The sequence below is a fragment of the Triturus cristatus genome, chromosome 6 (genome assembly GCF_964204655.1).
Source record: "Triturus cristatus chromosome 6, aTriCri1.1, whole genome shotgun sequence".
NCBI classification, from domain to species: Eukaryota; Metazoa; Chordata; class Amphibia; order Caudata; family Salamandridae; genus Triturus; species Triturus cristatus.
The window spans coordinates 383,681,093-383,703,631 of NC_140589.1; the positions used below are offsets into that span (position 1 = coordinate 383,681,093).

Sequence of the window (22,539 nt, forward strand, 5' to 3'; positions counted from 1 at the left end):
ATTAATGTAGTTCTAAAAATTGCAGTTTGTGAGTAGGTTCATATTGTTTCGCAATTAACCATGTTTATTTCTTACTTTTAATTACTATTTATTATTAATCTAAGGTTTAAAAACATGTAAACATTGAAAAATAGACACATACACCTTACAGATAAGAATTTCCGTCAAACGATTAACCACCAGTGCTAATGTTATGCAAATTAATTCATGAGCATTGATTCCCCTCCCGTCCCCGCCACAGGTTAAGCATAATGGATCCCACCCAATAGCATACAACTGCATTATTCGCTCTGCCGCCCCTATCGTATAGTCTAAGGGCCTTATTCAGAAATGCAGGAAAGTTCATGCAATCATTTCTGCTGACCAAACTAGGCAAATGCTTTCAACGCTTGCCAATCATAGTTCTCTTCAATTCTCACAACCATAGACAATAATTGGATTTAGGTCACTTTTACCTCTCGAAAAATGAAATAGGCAGCAACGATATGCTTTATGCTCTCAACATTCAAACACACAAGAGGCTTCTCTAGTACGTGTTGATAATCTTAGGCCAAGCACCACTTTGGACCATAAAGGGGACTGTGCCTCATTTTCATTTCATGTGGGTTCTCCCTATTGTAGGAGGCAAGCTCCATTCTTTGTAAAGATGCAGTTATTTTCATAGGAGAACTTCTTTGTAAAGGATGGCAAGTCCACCTGAGGGGAACATGATGCAATTCAGGGGAGTAAAAGAATGGGATAGCTTGTCTCTGGAGAACTGCCCTCTCTCATCAAGACTTCTGAGGGGATTATAGAAATTATTAAGGATACCACCCTTCATTTTGTTAAGGGTTGTAGATGGTCTTCTCTAATTCAAGAACGTAAAAACTCTGGAGCAGCTCAGGCGACCTTATGTTGCAATATATTGCAACATCTCAGACAGATTGAAGTGAGCATTCGAGATGAATAGATCGGTGTCAACTACCCCTTGCTGCCTAGATATTTAGCTAGGGACAAAGTCCCAGGATAAAAGTAACTTAAAAAGTAGGCCAGCCAATATAGCACTCCCATGCAAGCATTTTCTCCTGTGATGGGCTTGATTTACTTTGTCAAAGGCAGTAGAGAAACGCACATCTGTAGAATACAGTGGTATCCCACCCACAAGTGTTTGACTGGCTATAAGGTTGAGAGTGTTGCATTGTACATAGTCCTGGTATAATTATTTTATTTTGTGGTTACTTTGAATACACTCATTTTTTAAGGTGCCCTCACGTCGCTGTTTGATTACTTTAAACGCAGAGCACTCTATGATGAACTAATTTTACAATGTTTGTGATCGATTAAACATTTTTGACATGTATACTGTTTGAAGCTACAGACTAATTATGGAGTATTTGTCTCATCTCCTGATTGTATAGCAAGCTGTCTACTTGTAAGACTTCTTTAATTGTTCATCTTACATGCATTGCTTTCTGTTTCCACAGCACCATTATGCATAGACAACATCCCCAGCCAAAATCACGCGTGTGTTTTTGGAAAATCTTGTCCTAATTTACACATTCCCTCAAATGGGTATGCAGCACACTTACAAAGATTTTACAAGAGGGACATAGCAAATCTCAGGTATGCAATTTATTCTCAGAGCAGCCCATAACAAGGATTACAGTAGTGGTTGTCGCAAGGCGAGATGGTCTTTTATTTGCAATGGTGTCCATCCTTCTGGGCTTACAGCCTTGAGCTAATGCATCACAAGACCATTTTGTGGGTCCTCTAGTGACTGATGTTCTTCCAAGGAGGAACATAATTGCCTTCTCTGCTCCATGTTGACGAGGGACAACCTCCATAGATTTTTCTTCAATTAAATTCTGAAGAGACTGTTTTTGCACTGTAACTAGTCTGCTTTTAACATCACTTCCAAGATGTATGACTTCGTCAGATATCATATGGTTCATAGGCACTGTCTAAGCAGCCTGTTCGCAGGTGGACACATACCGCCTTGTTTGGCCAGTATAAGCATTATAACTCATGGAAATGAGCTTATAAATTGCCACTGCTTCCTTCAACGGATCTCTAAATAACACAACATGATCCCTTTTTCCAATTGCCCAAATGAATAAAAGCTTCAATGCAGATATGCTTGCTATGCTCCTCACATTAATTTAATCTTTTGACGTGAACCAAGGTTGACAGTCGGCTGTGAGCTAGGTGGTCAGATTAACTTTCTTATATAGTCCATAAACAGGGTCAGAAACAAAGTTAAATCTATCACCAATAATGACCATCTCTGGATCCTACAATCTTTCCCAAAGGTATAATCCGTAATCCTCTCATTTAGGAAGTGAAACCCGCTTGAGGCATCCATTTTCCAGAAACCTTGCAAGTCACAACTAGAGCTAGGGGCTCTGAATTTCTAAAGGAACACTATAGACTTGGACATACCCCTTGCCCAAATTAACAGCTGAATGCCTAACATTCAATCACCCTTAAAGACTGTACTTAACCAGTAGTGTATCTTCCACTATATATCAGAAGATATTCAGTCCATCTAAACTTCCTCTAGCTCATCCTTGCCATGTGGAATACAGCAATTTACCAAAACGAGTTCAAACATGTTTGGTGTTATTAGGAAGAAACAACACCCACAAGTGGAACATTAGTCCAAGGCAGGCTCAGGACCTCTAGGGCACATTTACTAAAGGTTCACGCAACACAGCAAGGCAAGTTTCTGCACTGTGTTGCGTGAAGGAGCAATAACTGAACAGCTCCCTCCCAGAGCTGGCGCACTTGTGGCTGCCTAGTGATCATGCCTCTAAGGATTATTTTTGTGCAGGAAAGGATACCTACCTGCACAAACACAATCCTTAGAGTCATTTTCCTCTTTGTATGAGCGCTGCAGAATGTAGCACACATGGAAAGACGAAGTAACGAAGAGAGTCAAAGATCCTTCTCTTTGTTACGCCTCTCTCCGGTGTTTTTTTTTGTATCAAACAACAGGAGCAAAAACCCATAAACCACGTTGAGAATAGGGTAAGTGTATGAAAGACAGCAACAATTTCTCAACTGGTATCATTTAAAGAAGACAGTTAGGAATGCATGTGCAAAACATTACAAGAAAGAAGGGGAGACTCTCAGTCGGTTTTCTTTGAAAAATATGCACATGGCATTATGTATTTAGCAAACAGTAATGACAAGGGTGATAATAACATAATAACATTTAAAATAATTAATGGGCAACTACTGTCTAGGAAGGGAGTCGCCTCACTGCTCACTCTTAGCCTGTCACCCTTAGGATCATACCCATTCTCGAAAGATCGCTCCATAGTACTCCACCCAGTGCCAGCTACAGGAGCTCTACCAAAACTGGATAGCATTCAAGTGTCAAGCAACTCATAGGGCGGGGCAAACCAGAAGAACAGATTGCATTTCTTCCTACGGGCCAAACCTTTCAGGATACCTAACCACAACCTGCCTAACATACATTTTTGCTCGAGACAATGAGTTGTCTTTCGACTTCCCAAGCACTGACAAAGCCTTTTGGTTTCACCTTTTGCCTAAACCAATGCTTATCTTAATCTATGCTTTTCGGCAGAGGAAAATTAAAATTTTTAAATCAAATAGTTATTTGCCCTGCTGAACTGCATCAAGAAAAAAAAATACCATGCAATGATGTATACATACATGCATCATCATGCAATGCGCACATATGCATCAAGACCTACCGCAGCCACAGTGAAATGAAGCTGCAGTTTTTTCTTTCAAATTTACTTTTCCAAGATGGCAGACTCTCATTTTGAAGCAGTAAATTAAAAAGTTATAAAAAAAGTGCATTAAAAAAATAGTTTTTTTTAAGGAGCAGCCTAGCATCAAATTGCAGCGACCTGGCTAAAAATGATCTCAAATTGGGAGATGCAGGGATCAAAGGTGTTTGTAAGTAAACACTGCCGAGCAGCAGGAGTAACAGTGATGGGGAAGGGTGTGGTAGCAATGGAGGAGCTTGGGCAGGATGAGCAACTTGATGGGAGCGTGGGGACAGGAAACTGAGGAAGGAGCAGTACTCGGGGGAGAGACCACAAAACCGCTGGTACTCCTACGGAGTGCTGAAAGAAAAAGGAAAAATCAAAACTCTAATGTGGAACTGTGGAAGGACACAAGTCACCCAATTAAAAAGATGATAAAGAAGCTGTACTCCAGGGAAAGGGCAAACACATAAAGAGGAAGAAAAACCATTGAATAAGAGCAAGCAAATGAGATTAACAAAAAATCCAAACCAAACAATGATACGGGATGGGCTAAGCGAAAGCCCAATAGGTACCAACAGACAACACCTGGCAGCTATTTATTTATGGTTCCATGTAAAAATATAATCTGGTTTATTAGTCATATCCAAACCTCAGTGACAGTATTGTGTTATATACAATATCTATGTTACTAAGAAGCTGGACCCCCCAAAGGACCGACAGACTTCCTTAAGGCAGCCAGGTATCATCCTCCAAAAGGAAAAAGGAGCTCTAGCACCTCTCGTGAATTCCAAAATTCTAGCTTTAATCCCTTAAATGTCTAATTATGTCTCAGCAGAATGCAAATGTCTTTATTTGTGAACAGTGTACAGAGGCTAAGTAGAGATACTTTAATATGTTTGTCGTAACTGCCAGTATAGGAAATAAAAATACATTCAAAAATTATACTTGAAAATTGTGACTTTTCAGGAATTAAAAAAAAGGGCTAACATGTTTTAAAATGCACCTAAGTTTTGTTGTTTAAGGGTATTGAACGATTCATTGTTAAATTGCAACTGATTAGTTTAAGTCACGCTGAGGTGCGACATAAGGGACTCCATAGGGTAAATGATTATAGATGTACTTTATTAGTAATGCATATTTGCCTCTAAATTTCTCAGCTGGGCACAGATGGCAATTTAGAGCCTGGTTACTCTGCACAGTTGTTTATGGAATACAGTGTGTACGCCTTGCTGTTCTCGTAATTGAGGACCAACAGCTCAGGGGTGTATCTATCGCTGTAAAGCTGGTGCAGTGGCACCAGTTCACAGAGGTTTTAGGAGTCCAACTCCACCAGCTGCTGCACTCCTGAGAGATCAGCTCTTGGATAGCACACATAATGCGGAGCTCAATTTGGCCTTAAACTGAAGTGCTGCATAATCTTTCCTGGCAGCCAGCTCTCGGTCCTTCAGCCATGAGGTCCGACTGTGCATAAGAAGAAAGGTGACCTGTGCATAGGACAAGAGCACACTCCAGGGCACTCCTGTGGAAAGCCTGCAGTCTGCATTCCATGGGGCAGATTTACAAACATTATGTGCTGGGCTAGTGTCACTAAATATGATGCTAACCAGTACACAATGTTTTTTCCTAATTTACTTTCTAGTGCAAAACTTGTTTTGTGTTGGAAAGTCCACTTAAACAACAGCAGAGCAAAGTCACCTCATCCTATCTCATTGTTTCTATTCATCCAGTCCCTCTCTCCCCCTTCTCTACTCTCTCTCTTCTCCCTCTCTGATTATTTTATCTCGACATTCATACCCCACTCCTCTCTTTATTTCTCTCGTGAAGCCTTCTCCTACCTGATGACATTAACCTCAGGGACCTTGGGAAGGTGAAAGAGGACCGAAGGCCCTGGGATATTAGAAACCGTCCTCCAGGGGCTCCAGTCCACCAGGGGCTCCAGCCCAGTGGAATACAAGTCCTGCCCAGCCCTGCCTGTCCTAAGATCGATAGAAGCTTGCCGCACAAAGACCTCAGCTGCATTAGGCAAACACGAAGTACTGTTGCCGGCCTGTGCCTTTTTGTGAGGGAAGCTTGTCCTGCAGTGCCCAGTGCTCAGTGGGTTCCTTGTAATAGATAGGCAAGCTAACAGTTCTGCCACCAGCGATGCACCTCTAGCTGTCTTGCTTGTGCTTCTACTAATTATCCAGTCCTTGCGCTCGTAAAAGGGAAGGTAACCCTGCTATTTTCAATTACAGAACATGGTCAGTGTGTGGGAGAGAGGCCTGCATGGTTACTGGTGTTTGTCCCTGACATGGGCGGATTTATATCTGTGCATGTGTAAGAGAGAGTGTGTATGCTGCACCTGACCCGGTGTTGTGTTTGTAAAGGAAGGTTGCACTTCTTCTGCCATTGTCTATGTTAGAAAAGACTCCACTAGTCTGAACTATACCTTTTTTTTAGGTCTGCCTTGTGACCCTTTTGCAGTCTTGCCAGCCTCATGTTTCCAACAAAATCATGCTAAACACATACATATATACTTGGGGCTTCGGTCAGCCCACTTAATCCATTGGTCTATGCATGTGTTGTTCACATTTCAATTTGGGCACCACAGTAGGGCATCCATTCCTTGACTGTCCTGCACTGTGGGTGATGCCATTTTGACTCATCACATGTGCAAAGCCATGAGAAAAAAGAGTACACTTCATTTGCAGGGCTAGAGGGACTTGGCTACAGGCCCACTCCTTCATTTTTATACTTTTTATATTTGCTTGTTTACATATTATGGTTGCCGTTTTTGCATTTGCATATTTTTGCAAAACTAAATAAATGAAAAACCGTCACATGCTTGCCAAGTTAAGATATATTAGATTTGCTAATGCTTGTGTGTTTTTTAATGTGAGGACATCTTTCTGTGTTCTTTTGCTTGCCAGTGCTACACTGGTTCTGTAAATATGCAGGAAATGCCCTCTCCTGCTGCCCAGATTAATACCTATGTGTTTGTGGAAACTTTGTGTTGCTGCTGACCAGTACTGCACTTGTTCCGTGCGTGAGGTAAGCACATACTGGTGTGTCCCAGTGCTGTACCTGTTGCTTGTGCACGAGGCAAACTTGCACATCTGCCACCCAAAGCTGCACTTGTTCGCTATGTGTGAGGGACATTTTGACTGGTGCTGGCCAATGTGCCACTTATTCGATGTATTGGAAGGAAGCTTTCCCAGTGTTGTACTTGTAACATCTGTGAGACAATCTTGCACAATTGTTGTTGGACAGTGTGGTATAATTTGAGCCAAGAAATGTTTGAAGTGGTCTGTCTCTTCTGTATGTAAGTAAATATTCACTTCACCATATTAACTGATTAATCTCCCTGATGGATGTGCCATGCATCACTCATGTATAAATCACCACCCGTGCCCCTAGGCTGGACCAACCACCTCACCATCCCCATCATCCTGCTCAGCATTCAACCAACAAAATTAGGTCAACCAAAAATAGAACACTAACCTTCAAATCCTCCAATGACTTCTCTGTTGCCAATCCAAAGCTTGAACTCTTCTTGAACCTTGCCATCTCCATGTTAGATAGTATTACCCTTGTGAAAGCCATGTTACAACAAAAACATAAAACTGCAAGCCAAACCTTGCCCCGCTGTGGTAATACCAAGATCTCACCAACAAGAAACATTCTGTTCACAAACGAAAAATATATTCGTACCTCTGACAGCCTCATGCTACTGAAATCCCTCCGCCCAACACACAGAGAACTCATCGCATGAGCCAAAGCTGAAAACTATATCAACAACATCAATAAAGCCACCAATAGAATAAAACACTCTTTAAAACAACCAAGCACTGCACCAAACCTGGCTTGACTCTTCAATCCCACATGCCAGAGACAAGTTCAATGTCATCAGCCACAGTGTCAATAAAAAAACACAGACAATATAACAACACTCCTCCATGCTGCATCCACAACGGTCATCCTTCAAAGCCCTTACTCTCAAAGACCTCATACACATTGTCAACTCCCTCAAAACCACATATGAAAATGATTTCTTATTCTCATCCTTCATCAAAGCCCTCTTTGGAGCAGCACTCCAACTCCTACTCACTGTGCTAAATGTGTAAAATAATAGGTGCCTGTAAGAAATTGGGTTAATGGCGGGGAAGGGGGAAACCCTTCTCAAACGGCAACCACAATTCATCTCAGGGTGAAGTCACATGTAAATCCTAAATTATTCTGTGCTCAACTCTCGGTTAGGGTTAGCTTGGCACAGAGCAGGCTTTACTCACAGGTAATGTTCAAAGTATATGTGCAACACTTCAAACTGTACTAAAGTGAAAACACACCGCAAAAGTAAACCACAACAGAGTTAGAAAAGTAGAATAACTTTTCATAACTAAATCAAGACCAAAGCTACGAAAATCCAAGCAGTAGTACCAGAGAAATGGAATTGTAAAGATTGTAGTAAAAATAATGCCCAAAGGCATAAAGCCCCAGCTGTGAATATCTGGTTGTGCCGGACCAGTACGAAGTCACAAGTTCAGGCCAACCATGATGGAGCATGGGCCAGCTACAGGAACACAGTTAGGCACGCTGAACAAAGCACCTTAAATTCTGGTTTGCGGAGCGTTGCGAGGATTCACATCAAAGATGCGTTGTGAGGCAGAAGCAATGTGTTGGTTGAAAGATGCAATGAAACTGTTCTGCGAGGTACTGCTGTGCCATCATTGAAGATCCTGTCAACAAGGGCTTGCATTGCAAAGTCAGGATTAATGGACACGTCACGCAGTCGGGGTGATGCATAAGTTGCGCAGAGCTGCGAGGCTGCAATGTGGTGTCCAGCATTATCATTGAGGCTGCCATCATTGAGAGATGCAGGGGTCTGCGCCAAGGATGCGTCATTCCACAGCAGTTCTGATATAGTGATGGGCTGCAATGTGATGCCGGTCTTTGCAGCGGTTTCGATTCATGCAGCAGCGCTGATGCGTTGGTTCTGCTCGGAGTTGTGTTGCACAGAAGAGAAAGAGGACTAGATATCCAAGATCTTTCTCTGAAAGAATAATACCAAATTATTACTATGTTGAGGCCTCAATGGTGGAACTGACAGAATTGGACTCTGTAATATCCTTCAGGATCTGAAAGAACTCTTTCAGAGAATTAGCAGAGTGCTCAATTTTCATAAAATAATAGCTCGATTGAGAACTTTTTATTTTGTGGTAGCACCGAATGAAGCTCCTATACTTCAATTTGCTTGCCCCATTGTAGGCCTTTATGCAACATCTTTCTAATTATTTGCTTTCCTTTTTCAAAGCAACGAGATTGGAATTTAACCAAGGGGACTTCTTTTCCAGTTTGGTGGTCTTCCACCTCTTGGCAGGAAGAACCTTATTCAGAGATGTTGTGATCCATTGATTGAAACAATGCATAGATGAAGTAATTGTGTCAGTTGACTCAGGTTCAGTGGTCTGTAAGATGGCTCACCAGATCCCAACATTTAACCTAGACCAACGACGTTCCCACTGAATAGGCATAACTAAAGAAGATAAGGGAACCGTTAGACTAAGTGGAGTCAAAAAGTGGTCCAAGGTTAGGGAAATGGGAGTCTGCACCTGGAGGAAATCAATGTTATGGATCACTTGTCTAAAGTGTGGCCTTTTTAATGAGTACATCCTTTTACTAATGACTTTAATTGCAGGGACTCTAAGTCTAATAACAAGTTCTTAGAGGCCTTATTATTAGACACCTCCATGTGTAATAAAAAGTCCCCAAATATACTGGCATTGGATCTGTATACAGCTAACTCAGCAGCCATGTTAGGAAAAGCATGCAAAAATTGCATGTATGGGACTAGAGGCCTATATGGTAGGATTCCAGAAAAAGAGATGGTAGAGGTGAAAGTCCGCGTAAAAAGAAGACTTCTCAGTTAGCACCCACAAAGGGAGAAACAGTACCTCTTAAAGTGTCTTTACATATAATGGCTAGCCCTCTCGCCTCCTTTCCCTGACTAGTTTAACCTTGCAATACAATAGCTGAGAGGAAGAACTTGAACCACACCGGGAGCAGAGCCATCATGTAGCCATGTTTCCATTAGAAAAAGTCAGTCCAGAGCAGAGTCCTTTAACAATGAAAAGATTTCCAATTGATGAGCAGCCAAAGACTGCCAGTTTACCAAAAACATGCGCCGGGCTGAAACAGATGATTGACTCAACTCAGATAAAGGATGAAAGCCAGAGTACTCACAAATTAGTGAAGGAATACTAGGGTCAGTGGAATGAGAATGGCAGTTAACTGAAGAGACTCAGAGAACTTGAATTTGATCACCAGTGTAACATACCTTTTTTTGGAAAGGAAGAGGCATAGTCCATGGCCCCTGGCTCCAGCCAGAGGCAGACGGGCTTGCCCTAGGAGGTCCCACTGCGTGCGTCCACACTACATCCTTCATTTTTGGAAGTCCAGCTGGACCACTGGAGTACATAGACAACAAAATGGTAGCCAAAAATATCCTAAGTGGTACAAAATGAATTCTCCCATCCCACTGTGCCTAAAGCCCAAAAATAGTAGTAAAATGGTCAGCAGCAAGATTTGTTTAAAAGTTGTTTTTTAAAAGTAAGGTTCAGTGTTTAGCAGCAGTCTTTCTCCCCCTGTATGGCACCTATTCAGTTGTGAGTTTGCTGTGCGTCCTTCATTTATGGAAGGCCAGCCGGAAGACTGGTGAGCGTAGAGAACAAAATGGCAGCCAAAAATGTCTCAAGTAGAACAAAACAAATTCCCCCTTCCTACTGCGGAAAAAGACCAAAACTGTATTAAAATGTTCAGCAGCAAGATTTGTTTAAAAAGTAATGTTGTTTTAAAGCAAGGATCAGTTTCTAGCAGCAGTCTTTCTCCTTTTATGTAGCACCTGTTTTGTTACCCTCATAGAACACATTGCCAGCAAGATCAAGGTAACCTGGTATCAGCTCTCTCAACTAAAAAAGGGAAACTATTTTCACCATCATACTCTTGAATCTAGATGGTGAATGTCCCACTCCTCAGCATCCCTGCCATTATGACCAGAAACCCTGCCTACTTGACATTATAATTAGGTGAACATGTCAGTTGAAACATACCACTTTTAGTGAACAAAACCACTCACATTCACCAGATTGTAGCTGTCTCAAATAACTGTAACGTGTGCCCTAAAGCAATTCACAGTGTGATGTGATTTGATGTCAGATGATGCAGTGATGCTATCAATGATATCACAGAACATGTCATGAGTGATGTACTATGTGAGGTAATTAACAGTGCATGGCAAGGGTGCAAGTTTTAGTTACTTAGGGCATGAATAATAGTTACTTGAGTTCACTATACCTGGTAAATTTCAGTGGTTTTGTTAGTTTCAATCTGTATGTTTCAACTGACATTTTCACCTAACTTTAACATCCATTGAAACTTTATTTTTTCAACAAAATTTTGAACTTTAACCTTTGTTTTTATCAGTGACTGCCTAGGGTTTTTAATGTACGTTACTGTCAATATATAAAAGGCAGGTTATTGGTTTGGTTTTGTCAATTACCATTTATTCAAAGCATTTGTTAGACTGTCAGCCTTAAGATGGTCTTCCCTCAAACTGTTTCGCCTTGTCCCCTCCTGTTTTGCTAAATTTCTTTGTTTTGGCAGAACAATCCCCAGCACATGCTAAAATTCTCTTATAACATAAATTGTATCCACAGTCATGTCCGTTTCTGTCTTATTCTTTTTATTGCAAATCCACCAATCTCAGCCACCAACACGTGTTTCGTCGCTTGTCGGGTATAAAATCCTGCGACTTCTTCAGGGCTTATTATACAATACTTTGTGCTTAACTTCTGTTGTTAATTCCAACCAGAAAGCTGTCATTTCTGTTGCTTCTCTGTCATATAATCTCCTGTTATGTCCGTATTCCCCAATATCTATTATGCGAGTCCGCAAACATTCTCTACGACCACAAACACCCAAATTGCAATCCGCCAGTGTGCACCCACACCTCAAAATTCATCAATTTTGAGGTGTGGGTACACTCAATGTCTATTCACCAGAACCGGTCAATATTAAAGGGCTTAATTATGACTTTTATGGCACAGGGCAGCGGAGCACATCACCTTGCTGAGCTATCCTGCACCATAGGGAAAGGGCAGGAATGCACCATATTTTTTCAATCCGGCACATTCATGCCCTTTTCCCTTGCCCTGTTGAGGTTTTGGCAGCCTAGCGCAAACACAGGCACCCTCATGGTGTAAGGGTGCCTGTGTTAGAGGCAGGATTCTTTTTATTTCTCCATGTTACGACTCTCTTGTGAAGACGATAGATTTTGTCACATTCCCAGATTTGCCAGATTTACAAGTCCTTATAAATCTGGGAAGGCATCAACATCCATGGGAGTAGTGTGGGAACATCCACAATAAAACCCATGGAATGCAAACCTAGGGCAGAGTAGCGCAACAAACCAATTTCGCAGCAGCCCCCAGAATTTGGAACTCACTCCCTCCAAACATTAGGGAAATTCCTTAACACAGCAACATTCAAGAGAGAAGCGAAGATCTTCCTAATGAGTACGTTCCTTTCGTAAACAAGACAGCTCATCACTAGCACTGTGATATAGATATTCTCATAACAGTCCTTCGGAATATGTAAAGATAATTCACCAGCTATATTGGAGATAACCATTTACGATTCTATACTACTCGAGACTCACAGATGTAGAATGCTCGGAAAAAGACTCTTCGGAACATTTGTATTGGAAGTCCCAGTACACCTTGTACAATAAGCAGTTCCAATAACTTTAATTGGAACAGTGAAGTTAAACATATTGGGGAAATAACTATATATATGTGATTCCTGACATCACACGGTTACCTAATCTTGTCACTGCATACCTAATCTACCTCTTATCACTGTAAATCGCCCTGCTATTCAAATTGTATCGTTAACCTACCTCATGTAATTGTGAAGCGCTCTGATACCCAAGGGTCACGTTCACGCTATATAAAACTCTTTAAATAAATAAAATAAAATAAATAAAATGTGTGCTGCATTGCACTACTCCAGATTTATGAGGCCACGCAGAGCCATGCGAAGTGGCTTTGCGTGACTTCATAATCCTGATATGCTTTGCTCGTGAACCACATTGTGTGGTGCAAACAGGACGCAAGCCTCCCGTAATTATGCCCCCAAGTTCCAAAAGTAAACGTATCATTGTAATATACAAGTAATTCACAGGTTCGGTTAACTTCTGAGGCAAAAGGGAGCATGTTAGAGAACATCTACCAGCTGTGTAATATGTGCTTGAACAAGGCCTCTTGATTGATAATTATGACGCAAATATTGGCTGGTTTTTCCTTTACTGTAAGTGCACTTTGTCAGGATGTAGAAATGACTTGAATGCAGCCATATGAGAGGATTTCTATTCTGGTCCTGATACAACAGCCCTTTACGCTTGAGCAATTGTTTCCTTTCCATTGTCTTTCAGATCGCTGCTCAGTGGATTGCCACAACTCCCGAATGATGCACGACCCAGAGAAAGATGATAACAACAACGATGAATATGATAATTACGATGAACTGGTGGCGAAGTCCTTATTAAATCTTGGGAAAATTGCCGAGGACGCTGCATACCGAGCCCGGACAGAATCAGAAATGAACAGCAATACGTCCAATAGTCTGGAAGACGACAGTGACAAAAACGAGAATGTGGGGCGGAAAACTGAACTCAGTTTAGATTTAGACAGTGATGTTGTCAGGGAAACGGTAGACTCTCTTAAACTCCTGGCACAAGGGCATAGTGTAGTGCTTTCCGAAAACCTTAATGACAGGAATTACATAGATAATGCATCGCAGCAAGACAACCGGAATATGAACTATGTGATGTTGGGAAAGTCAATGAACAATGGCCACGTGGAGAAAATGGTGGAAGAGAGCGACGAGGAGGTGTGCCTCAGCAGCCTGGAGTGCTTGCGGAACCAGTGCTTCGACCTGGCGCGGAAACTCAGCGAGACAAACCCTCACGAAAGAAATCACCAGCAAAACATGAACATGCGGCAAATCCGGCAAGACGACGACTACCAGGGAAGGACGCCGGATCGGAACTACTCCGACATGATGAACTTGATGAGGCTGGAGGAGCAGCTGAGCCCCCGATCTAGAACTTTCACAAGTTGTGCAAAGGAGGATGGCTTTCACCACAGAGACGACGACACCGCCTCGATGACTTCAGACAGGTCAGAGGAGGTGTTTGACATGACGAAAGGGAACTTATCTCTTCTGGAGAAGGCCATCGCGTTGGAAACTGAGAGGGCGAAGGCGATGAGAGACAAAATGGCCGTGGACTCTGGAAGGAGAGATGGGATGCGATCGTATGAAGAACAGCCACTGAGGCATCTGTCAGGGGAGGAAAGAAGGCACCTCAAGAAGCCATATTACTCTAAAGGTAACATTCGATCTAACTTTCAGTGCCTTCTGAAATGAATGACTAACACTATAATGTATGGAAGTATGTTCAGATGATCCTGCAGGAAAGCGTAAGAAACTGGCAAAGTATTATTGTTAAATAACTTGAATCATTGACCGGAAGTAACCACAAGGATTTAAAGTGTAATGCTGATATTAAAGTATTTCAGTTATTTTACTTATCTCAAGTCACTACATTTCTCAAAGCTAATTAAATCAACACTGGCAATGTATATATGTCAGCATGATCATTCAAAAGATTACATTTCAACTTTTGAAATAAATGCGATATTTTAATACTGTGGGGTCACTGTGTGACCAATAGACGTCTTTACAAGTGTATATATGGTGTTTCAGTTGCTTTTTATGTAATGTTTTACTTGCACAACGTAGGTGGATGCATGTTTACACAGTCACGTTTAGGGGCATGTTTACGAACAGTCGGCGCAACGCAGCAAGACAATTTGCTGCACTGCGACAAATGGAGAGGGCAGTAGTGTGCCATATTTACTAACATATGGCCCATTCCTGCTCCCCCCCTTGTGCACTTGTGACTTCCAAGCACCAATGCAGGCACCCTTGCACCATAGTGCAGGGGTGCCTGCGTTACAGGCAGGATTGTTTTTGTGCAGGAAGGGACTCCATTTCCCTCTTTCCATGTGTTCTGCAGAATGCAGCACACATGAAAAGAGGAAATACCACGGAGTAATAAACATATTTCTCCCTGTTACACCTCGCGTGCTACGTATACCATTTTGATGCATTCCCAGGTTTACTAATCTTAGTAAATCTGGGAATGCGCATAAAAACCATGGGGCATCTTTACAATGAATTGGCGTAGGGCAGCGCGGCAAGTCATTTTGCTGTGCTGCCCTATGTAAATTTTTAAGGACTGAAATGCACTGTCTTTACAATATATGGTGCATTCCTCTCCTTTCAGCCAGCGCAGGTGGAAAAATTGCAGCCATGCACCAACACAGGCACCCTTGCACCATCCTTGCACCATGGTGCAAGGGTGTCTGTGTTATTGCCATGAGTGTTTTTGTGCAGGAAGGAGCCTCTTCCTGCACAAAAACAATCACAAGATGTGTTATTCTCATTCTATCTGTGCTGCAGAATACAGCACACATGGAAGGGGAAAAAACTGGGAGAAATTTAAACATTTCTCCTCGTTATCTCTGCTCTGGGGAGGTGTAATTTTTGGCGCAGCCCCAGATGCACGCTATTTGTAAATATGGGGCAGTGTCAAAATCCATGGGTGTTAAGTGGGAACAGCCACAGCAAGACCCATGGAATGCCTCCCTACCTCAATGTAAGACAACGCAGCAACTTATGCTGCGTGGCCTTGCACCATATCTACAAGGCCATGAAAAGCCATGCAGGGTGGCTTTGTGTGGCCTTTTAAATGTGGGCCTGCACTGTGCACCACTGAAGCGTCAACAAAAATGATGCCTCGGTGGCACAAGGGGCTTGTAAATATGACCCCATGGGTGAATGCATGGGAGCACCCACACTCCACCCATAGAACGCCGTCCCAGTGCGGCGTAACTCAAGGCAATGACTTGCGCTGCCTTGCATTACTCTGGGTTTACAACACAGCCATGCAAGGTGGCTTTGTGTGGCTTAGTAAATCTCAATGAAACCCTTGCATTTCCTTGACCACTTTGAGTGATGCAACGGCAATGCACAGGCTTCATAAATTTGGGCCATCATGTGGTTAAACGGCATGGGTGTATTCATCGGAAAAAGACATTTCTGTGTGAAAAATATAAGGAAAATTAAAAACATCTAGGGAACCAATTAAGTATATGCCTCCTGTTGAGACTGAAATGCGGAATATTCAGCATGCAGATCACTGCCTATAGAATGCATGCTAATTGTCTGAATACCAAGCATCAATGTCCGTGGCTTGGATCAGTGTGGTCTTAAGCAGGATTACTCAGTCACACGTGAAGACCAGATAGTGAGGACAAGCACAGAAATGGAGCCTCATGCCTTCTAAAATAATGAGCAGGAGGCAGATAATGATGGAGCATCACCTCTGTTAAACACAGAGATGCCCGTTAGAAATTGAACCGCATCAGAGTGACCGATGACATTAGATAGGGGCAGTGACTGCACATTAATTATCCTGAGGTATTAGGGTAATGGAAACCATTTGCTATGCAAGGTAGACTGCGGCTCAGGTGAGGATCAATACCAATTTATTTCTTCTATGCATTTCGCTTTACTAATCTCTTTCTGTTGAGGAAGCTGTTATACAGTCGGTAGGCAATGGTTCTATTTAAAGTTTCAAAAGATGAAAAAAAAAAAATATTTCAGTATGTCAGTGCTATGATTGTTTCCACATTTTTGCAAATTTTTGCACATGCACATATTATACAAAAACACACACAGTTTTTTTACAAGGTACACTCATCAAGAGATCATGGACCATGCATATAAACGTGTTATGAAAATAATGCATGCAACATCTGAAGCACATTTGTTTTTCCCTAACAAGACTATGCTTTTCTACAATGTCAGGCTTTAAGAGCTTTAAGACAAGTGTGAATGAAATGACAGAAGAATATAAATCAATCTTAAGAGAGCTTATCTCTCTGATTTTTTATGGCTGAACATTTCCGACATGGGTCCAGGAAGGCCGGATCCATGACAAGATGTTCAGAATATTCAAATACAATACATTTGCATACGATGAATCTCAATTGAATTCATTTTCATAGTATTTAACCGGAAAGTCTGGCATAAAACAATCCCTTCGGGACCTAAGTTAGACACTCCTGTTCTAGAGCATGTCGTAGGGAGGGAGTTATTTCCAAAGATACCACGAGCAAGCAGGCTGAAGGTGAAAGCTGAAGAGCCTCTATATTAGTCTAGTGTGTATTGTGTGATAAAGACACTCAGGAAAGTTGGAAGCCAGACAACTTCATGTGCAAGAATTAAAGCTTTGAGTCACAGCTTTGCTATAGGTGGAAGCCTTTGACTAATGCTGAGAACATTGCAAAAGTTGAAACGGTGAATTAATTATCAAGGTGCAGTGTGCCACTGAGGTAAGTCTGGAAACAGATATTTGTCATCATCCTATATTTTACCTTATTTAAAATCAACTAAAACATACCACTCCCGTACCGTCCTACGTTAGACATATAGATTCCCTTCTAATGGAAGCTCCGCCTGGACCAGCAGCTAGAGGGGAGCCTTCAAAGGACCTATGAATCACAATCTGACAGAACAGGCCCCCATTTATAGTCCCTTCAGCATCTTCCACCCTTAGTGACATTCTCAAAAGCAATAGGACCTAGCAATGAGTAGAGAAACCACCATGCTGATGCCGGGGGTGGGAGAGGGGGGGACATTTCTTTTAGGGCACATAGATCTTTGTTTTTGCATTGACTACGTCTTCATCCCCAACTTTGACTTACACTTACTAGCCATGATCTTTCTGCATGCTCGTTTAACCACGTTCCCATGAACATTCAGATACAAGGTCAAACCCCAAAACTTATCCATTGTTAAATTTAAGTCCCCAGTGGTTGACCAAGGCATCATTTAGAGGTATTCTTAGAGATGGAAGGACACATATTTTTTTCAAACCAAAGGCAACACTGTAGACTCTCCAGCTAATCTCTGGAGGCATACAAGGCTGTCATAACACAATAACACATCTTAAACATGAATAAGTCCAAAAGACAGCCAAATTAGAACCCAACCTACACCCGTCTGAAAACAAACTTAAGAATAATTTGCAACAACTGGCATCAGTTAACTCAAATGGATGAAGCTAGAAAGATATGTTTGACATCTTAAAACAGACTTTTTGAACACAACAATAAGACAAGTAAACTACTGCACAAGCTGAATCATAGGGAAGAGATGGCTAGACAATTTAGCTGCATATATGATGACAACAGTAGACTATTCACACTCCCAACTGAAATAGCTAACATTTTTGGACAATTCTACTGCGAATTATCTAGTCCCACACCACATTTTACATGACCATTTGATTACATACTTTCATGCTTTTAATCTACTTCGCCATTCTGCAGAAAATGAATATGTTGTTGATGGAATGCTAACACCTGAAATGATCTCAGAGGCCATCTTCGCGTTAATGTCTGAAGAAAACCCTCTACCCAATGGATTTCCAGTTCGCGTTAATGTCTGAAGAAAACCCTCTACCCAATGGATTTCCAGTCGACTTCTTCCAAGGTCTTGCAAGCTCTCATACACAACCTCACTATTATTTCTGCCTAAATGTAAGACAGAGGTGAGAAGCCTTCCCAGGGACCTAGTTGAAGCTTACATAACAACGATCCTGAAACCAGCTCACCCCACAGATGGATGTGCCTCATATAGGCCAATTTAACTCATCAGCACTGAAGCCAAGATACTAGGAAACGTTCTTGCCAAATGCCTATCTAGAATAATTGAAGCTAAGGCCAAAATAGGCTAGAGTGGGATTACATCAACCTGATCACTATTAAGCAAAATAAGACGTGTACAATGCCAGGCATTGTCTTAGGCACTAGCCTTGCTACTAGTAGATTCTGAAAAGGTTTTGACAGCCTTTCCTGGGACTACTTATTTCCCCTCTTAACATACTTAGGATTCACCCTTACTTAATTTCGTATACTCACTTATTATAAAATGGACTGACAACACAAGTGAAAGTTGGGAGAATACTGTCTGAACCCTTTCCTATTGGTCGGGGATCGAGGCAGGGGTGCCCAGACTCGTCTGTGCTCTTCCCAAAAGCCACCACACCCTTTGTACAAAACTTGAGACAAGAAAACCAGATCATGTGCTTTAAATGAAGCACTTGAAGTTAATTGATGTTGTATGTTGACATCCTCTTTATATACTTGAGATATTCAAGTTCATCAGGGCCAAAGATAATTCAAACTTTAATAAATTTGGTGAATACTCTTGATTAAAAGTGAACTGGAATAAAACAGACAATCGCCTCTTTGTCTGACTACAGACAGAACAAAGTGGGACACAATAAACTGACTTGTAAACTAATACACACCGCTTTAAATATCTAGGCATACAAATGGCTAAAACTGCAATGATAGCCAGGGTATAAAATTATGCAGCCTATGCACAGCAAAATCCAAAAAGACATACAGCACTGGCCCATTTTTATGCTTTCTATAATCGGGTGAATTGCCCTAATAAAAATTATACTCCTGCCCGACCCTAAAAGATACTTCAGAACTATCCATTTCAACTCCCTAAAAATGTGATTCAAATGCCTTCTTCTCAACTGAGGTCCTTTATATGTCAAGATGTATGTTCCAAAGTCGCTATGTCTAAATATTGAAACTCCACATAGGATGTTTGAATCAGCATGGTTGACCCCATATCCTATTGCTGAGTAGACCCTCAACAAATCCAGCATATAGAAAAGAATCATGGGCTTTAAGTAATATCCCCCTTGCACTACCTTTAAGGAGGAACTTCCAAATTGACTTCCCTGACACTAAAATAAGGTTCACCTTGTGTAAAATCTAATTCGCCCAGATACAATATGCCAATAAAATCCCTGGCGAAACCTTGCTGTGGTTGGGGAACTAATTCCTTCAAGTAGTCACTTTAAATGGCTTTAAAGAGTGGGACCACTTGGGCTTTTTGAGGTTGAACAGTATACCAAGATCCACTACCGTGAAATCCTTTGACGAACTACATGAAGAGTTCCATCTCCAAAATTCCTACAGATGAGACACATCATGAACTCTTATCTCACTAAGAATGAAGTCACTTCAGACTTAAGCCCACATGACGCCAAACTAAACATGTCCCAAATGCATATGGACATTGGCACTATAAAAATCTCTTAAAATGAATACCCCAAACACGTTTGAGGAAGTGAGACTGGCTTGGGAGGCAGATCTGGGTCTTTTGGAAGACAGAGAATGGATTTTTACTGCAATGGCACCCAGGGAGGAAACTATATTTTCCAAATATAGGCTGATGCAATTGATAAATCTACACCAAATCTAATTAAATGTACAATACATATGGTGGATGCAACATAGACTTAATCCATCACTGTTGTGGTATCAAAATGAAGGTGGTGACTTCCTGCATTGAACATAGACTTGCATAATTATCTATCCATTCTGGGAATCCGCAGCCAACATATTAGGCCTGGGTTGTCAGATCAACCTAATTCTACAAACAAGATACATAAAAGATGAAAGTTTTACAGGTGATGAAGACTTTATTGAGACTTGGCCTGGTCCTGGGAAAAAGAGATATTGTCCAAAAGTGGAGGAACCTACCTGCCATCAGTATTATGAAATGGAAGGCAGGGCGTGACGCATGCTGTATCTTAGAATGACATGTAGATGAGGCTAGGAGATAACCCTCAGAAAGATAGAAAAATTTGGGAAATGAGTTGCAATACAGGAAGGGAACAGGCAGGAAGATAGGAAAGTGGTCAGACCGGCAGACCACAATCGAAGAAACACAACTCTGAATAATCTGGGAAGAATGTGCATATTAAAGAATTATGTCATAAATATGTGTATATATATATATACATGGATTGTATTATAGGCTCGAATATGGATTGATAACTAAAGCAATTGTGACACTGTTATGTTTATAATACTGTAACACTGAACAAAAAATTACATTAATTATCCACTAACAATACATAAACCTGAATCATATATTATTCTACACATTTTTTTCTAGGCTTTCATATACTATTAAAATTAGGTTTCTTTATAAGATAACATTGTTTTTTCCTTTTTAATCAAGCATAGCTTATATAGTTGGCGATGCAAAATATTCTTATGTTATTGTCTGTTGTGTATTTGTATAAATTAAGGCTTTCCCTTATCTACCTTCTTCTTTTAAACTTAATTAATTGTACCAACCAAATTCATCATCATCATCATTTTTTGTTGTAAACAAACTTTATCAGGTTTTCCAATCATGACATTTACATTCTACGAACGTACTGTAGCCTCCCTCCCCGTTAAGGTGTACAATCAGATAAACATAGGATCTATGGCACATTAGTATAGCATTTCCCTTCTGCGACCCTAAGATATAAATACCATGCAACAAAGGGAGTAATCTCTAACAATCAATAAGTCCATATAGATTGCATTGTTAACCCCAATAAATCTTAACCTAAACCTAATTTCCCCCCTCTCCCTCCAGACATGTCACATCCCACGCTAACCTATACTGATCAAGAACTATTAGCAGTACACAATTGGTGGGCTCCAATACTCAAACAGTACGGGCTTGTACAGACTACCACTATAGGCTCGCTCAACCTGTATATATTCAATGCGGTTGTATAATTACAGCTACTCAGTGCATGGGATTTATTCTGTTTCCGGCGCTCCTGGATCAGTCTCCTCATTGCTCTCAGCGTTTCGGTTTTTTCCAATAACCCCACCAAGTGTTCCCACGCTCTAGCCGCCTCACGTGCTCTCTCACTTCCCATTCTCTTTGCTAGTTGTAGTCTAACTATTCCATCACATTCTGCCCATTTGATAAACTCTCTCTTCCATCGATCTAAGCTCGGGGCCCCACTCGCCTTCCAATGCATCGTAATTTCCCTCTTAGCCAACACCAAACCCATATCTATGAACCTACTAGTGATCTTGGTCTTAGCCGTGTGGGGTAACCAATGCAATATACAAGTCCCCAATGCCAGCTCCAGCTCTCTGTCCGTCACCGCCTGCAATAGTACAATTACTTCCTTCCCTGTATTTAGCTAGCAGCGGCCACCCCGAAATCATGTGGGGTAAGTCCGCTCTTTCTCCTGGACACCTTGGACATTCGTCTGAGTCAGAGTTGAAATATGTTTTAATTTTCACCGGTGTAAGGTAAGCACGATGCAAAACATAGAAATGAAGCAACTGAAAATGGGCATTTCTGGTGCCTTTCCAGGCTTGCTCCACCACTCCATCCCAAGCCCTGTCCCGTATCTCTCCTCCCACATCTGCTTCCCACTTTCACTTAAGTGCGTCCAAAGGTGGCAACTTCTCAAGAGTCATACGCTTATACAGACATGTGATCACCTTGAATTTCCCTGCTGCTGTCACTATATATTGACACCCTAATAAAATCTTGGGTCCCGCCTGGCCCTCTTTCCAGTGCGCTCTAATAGCTGCAGTGGGCGCTGCGTGGAGCAAGAAGTCCCCCCCTCTTAAATCGAATCGCTACTGTAGCACCCAAAAGGGCAGCGCAATCCCATCCTCATATATATCCCCAATAGTAGTCAGCTCCCTCTCAATCCACTCATTCAGCTCCCGCCAAGAACCCCCCTCCTCACACATAGAGAGCGGTATATCAGGGGCATACGGCACTTTCAAACCTGTCCTCTTGAGGCTCCTCCTCCAAC

At 41.7% G+C, this 22,539-nt stretch overlaps 1 protein-coding gene across 10 annotated transcripts in view; it reads left to right on the forward strand.

Moving 5' to 3' along the window:
- MYT1L (myelin transcription factor 1 like) overlaps nt 1-22,539 on the forward strand; it is a 1,127,044-nt gene that overhangs the window by 799,282 nt on the left and 305,223 nt on the right. For all 10 annotated transcript variants that reach the window (XM_085610775.1, XM_085610782.1, XM_085610783.1 and 7 more), the window contains one exon: nt 13,186-14,142. In XM_085610775.1, the coding sequence (XP_085466901.1) occupies nt 13,186-14,142 (957 nt within the window). The remainder of the gene's footprint in view (nt 1-13,185; nt 14,143-22,539) is intronic.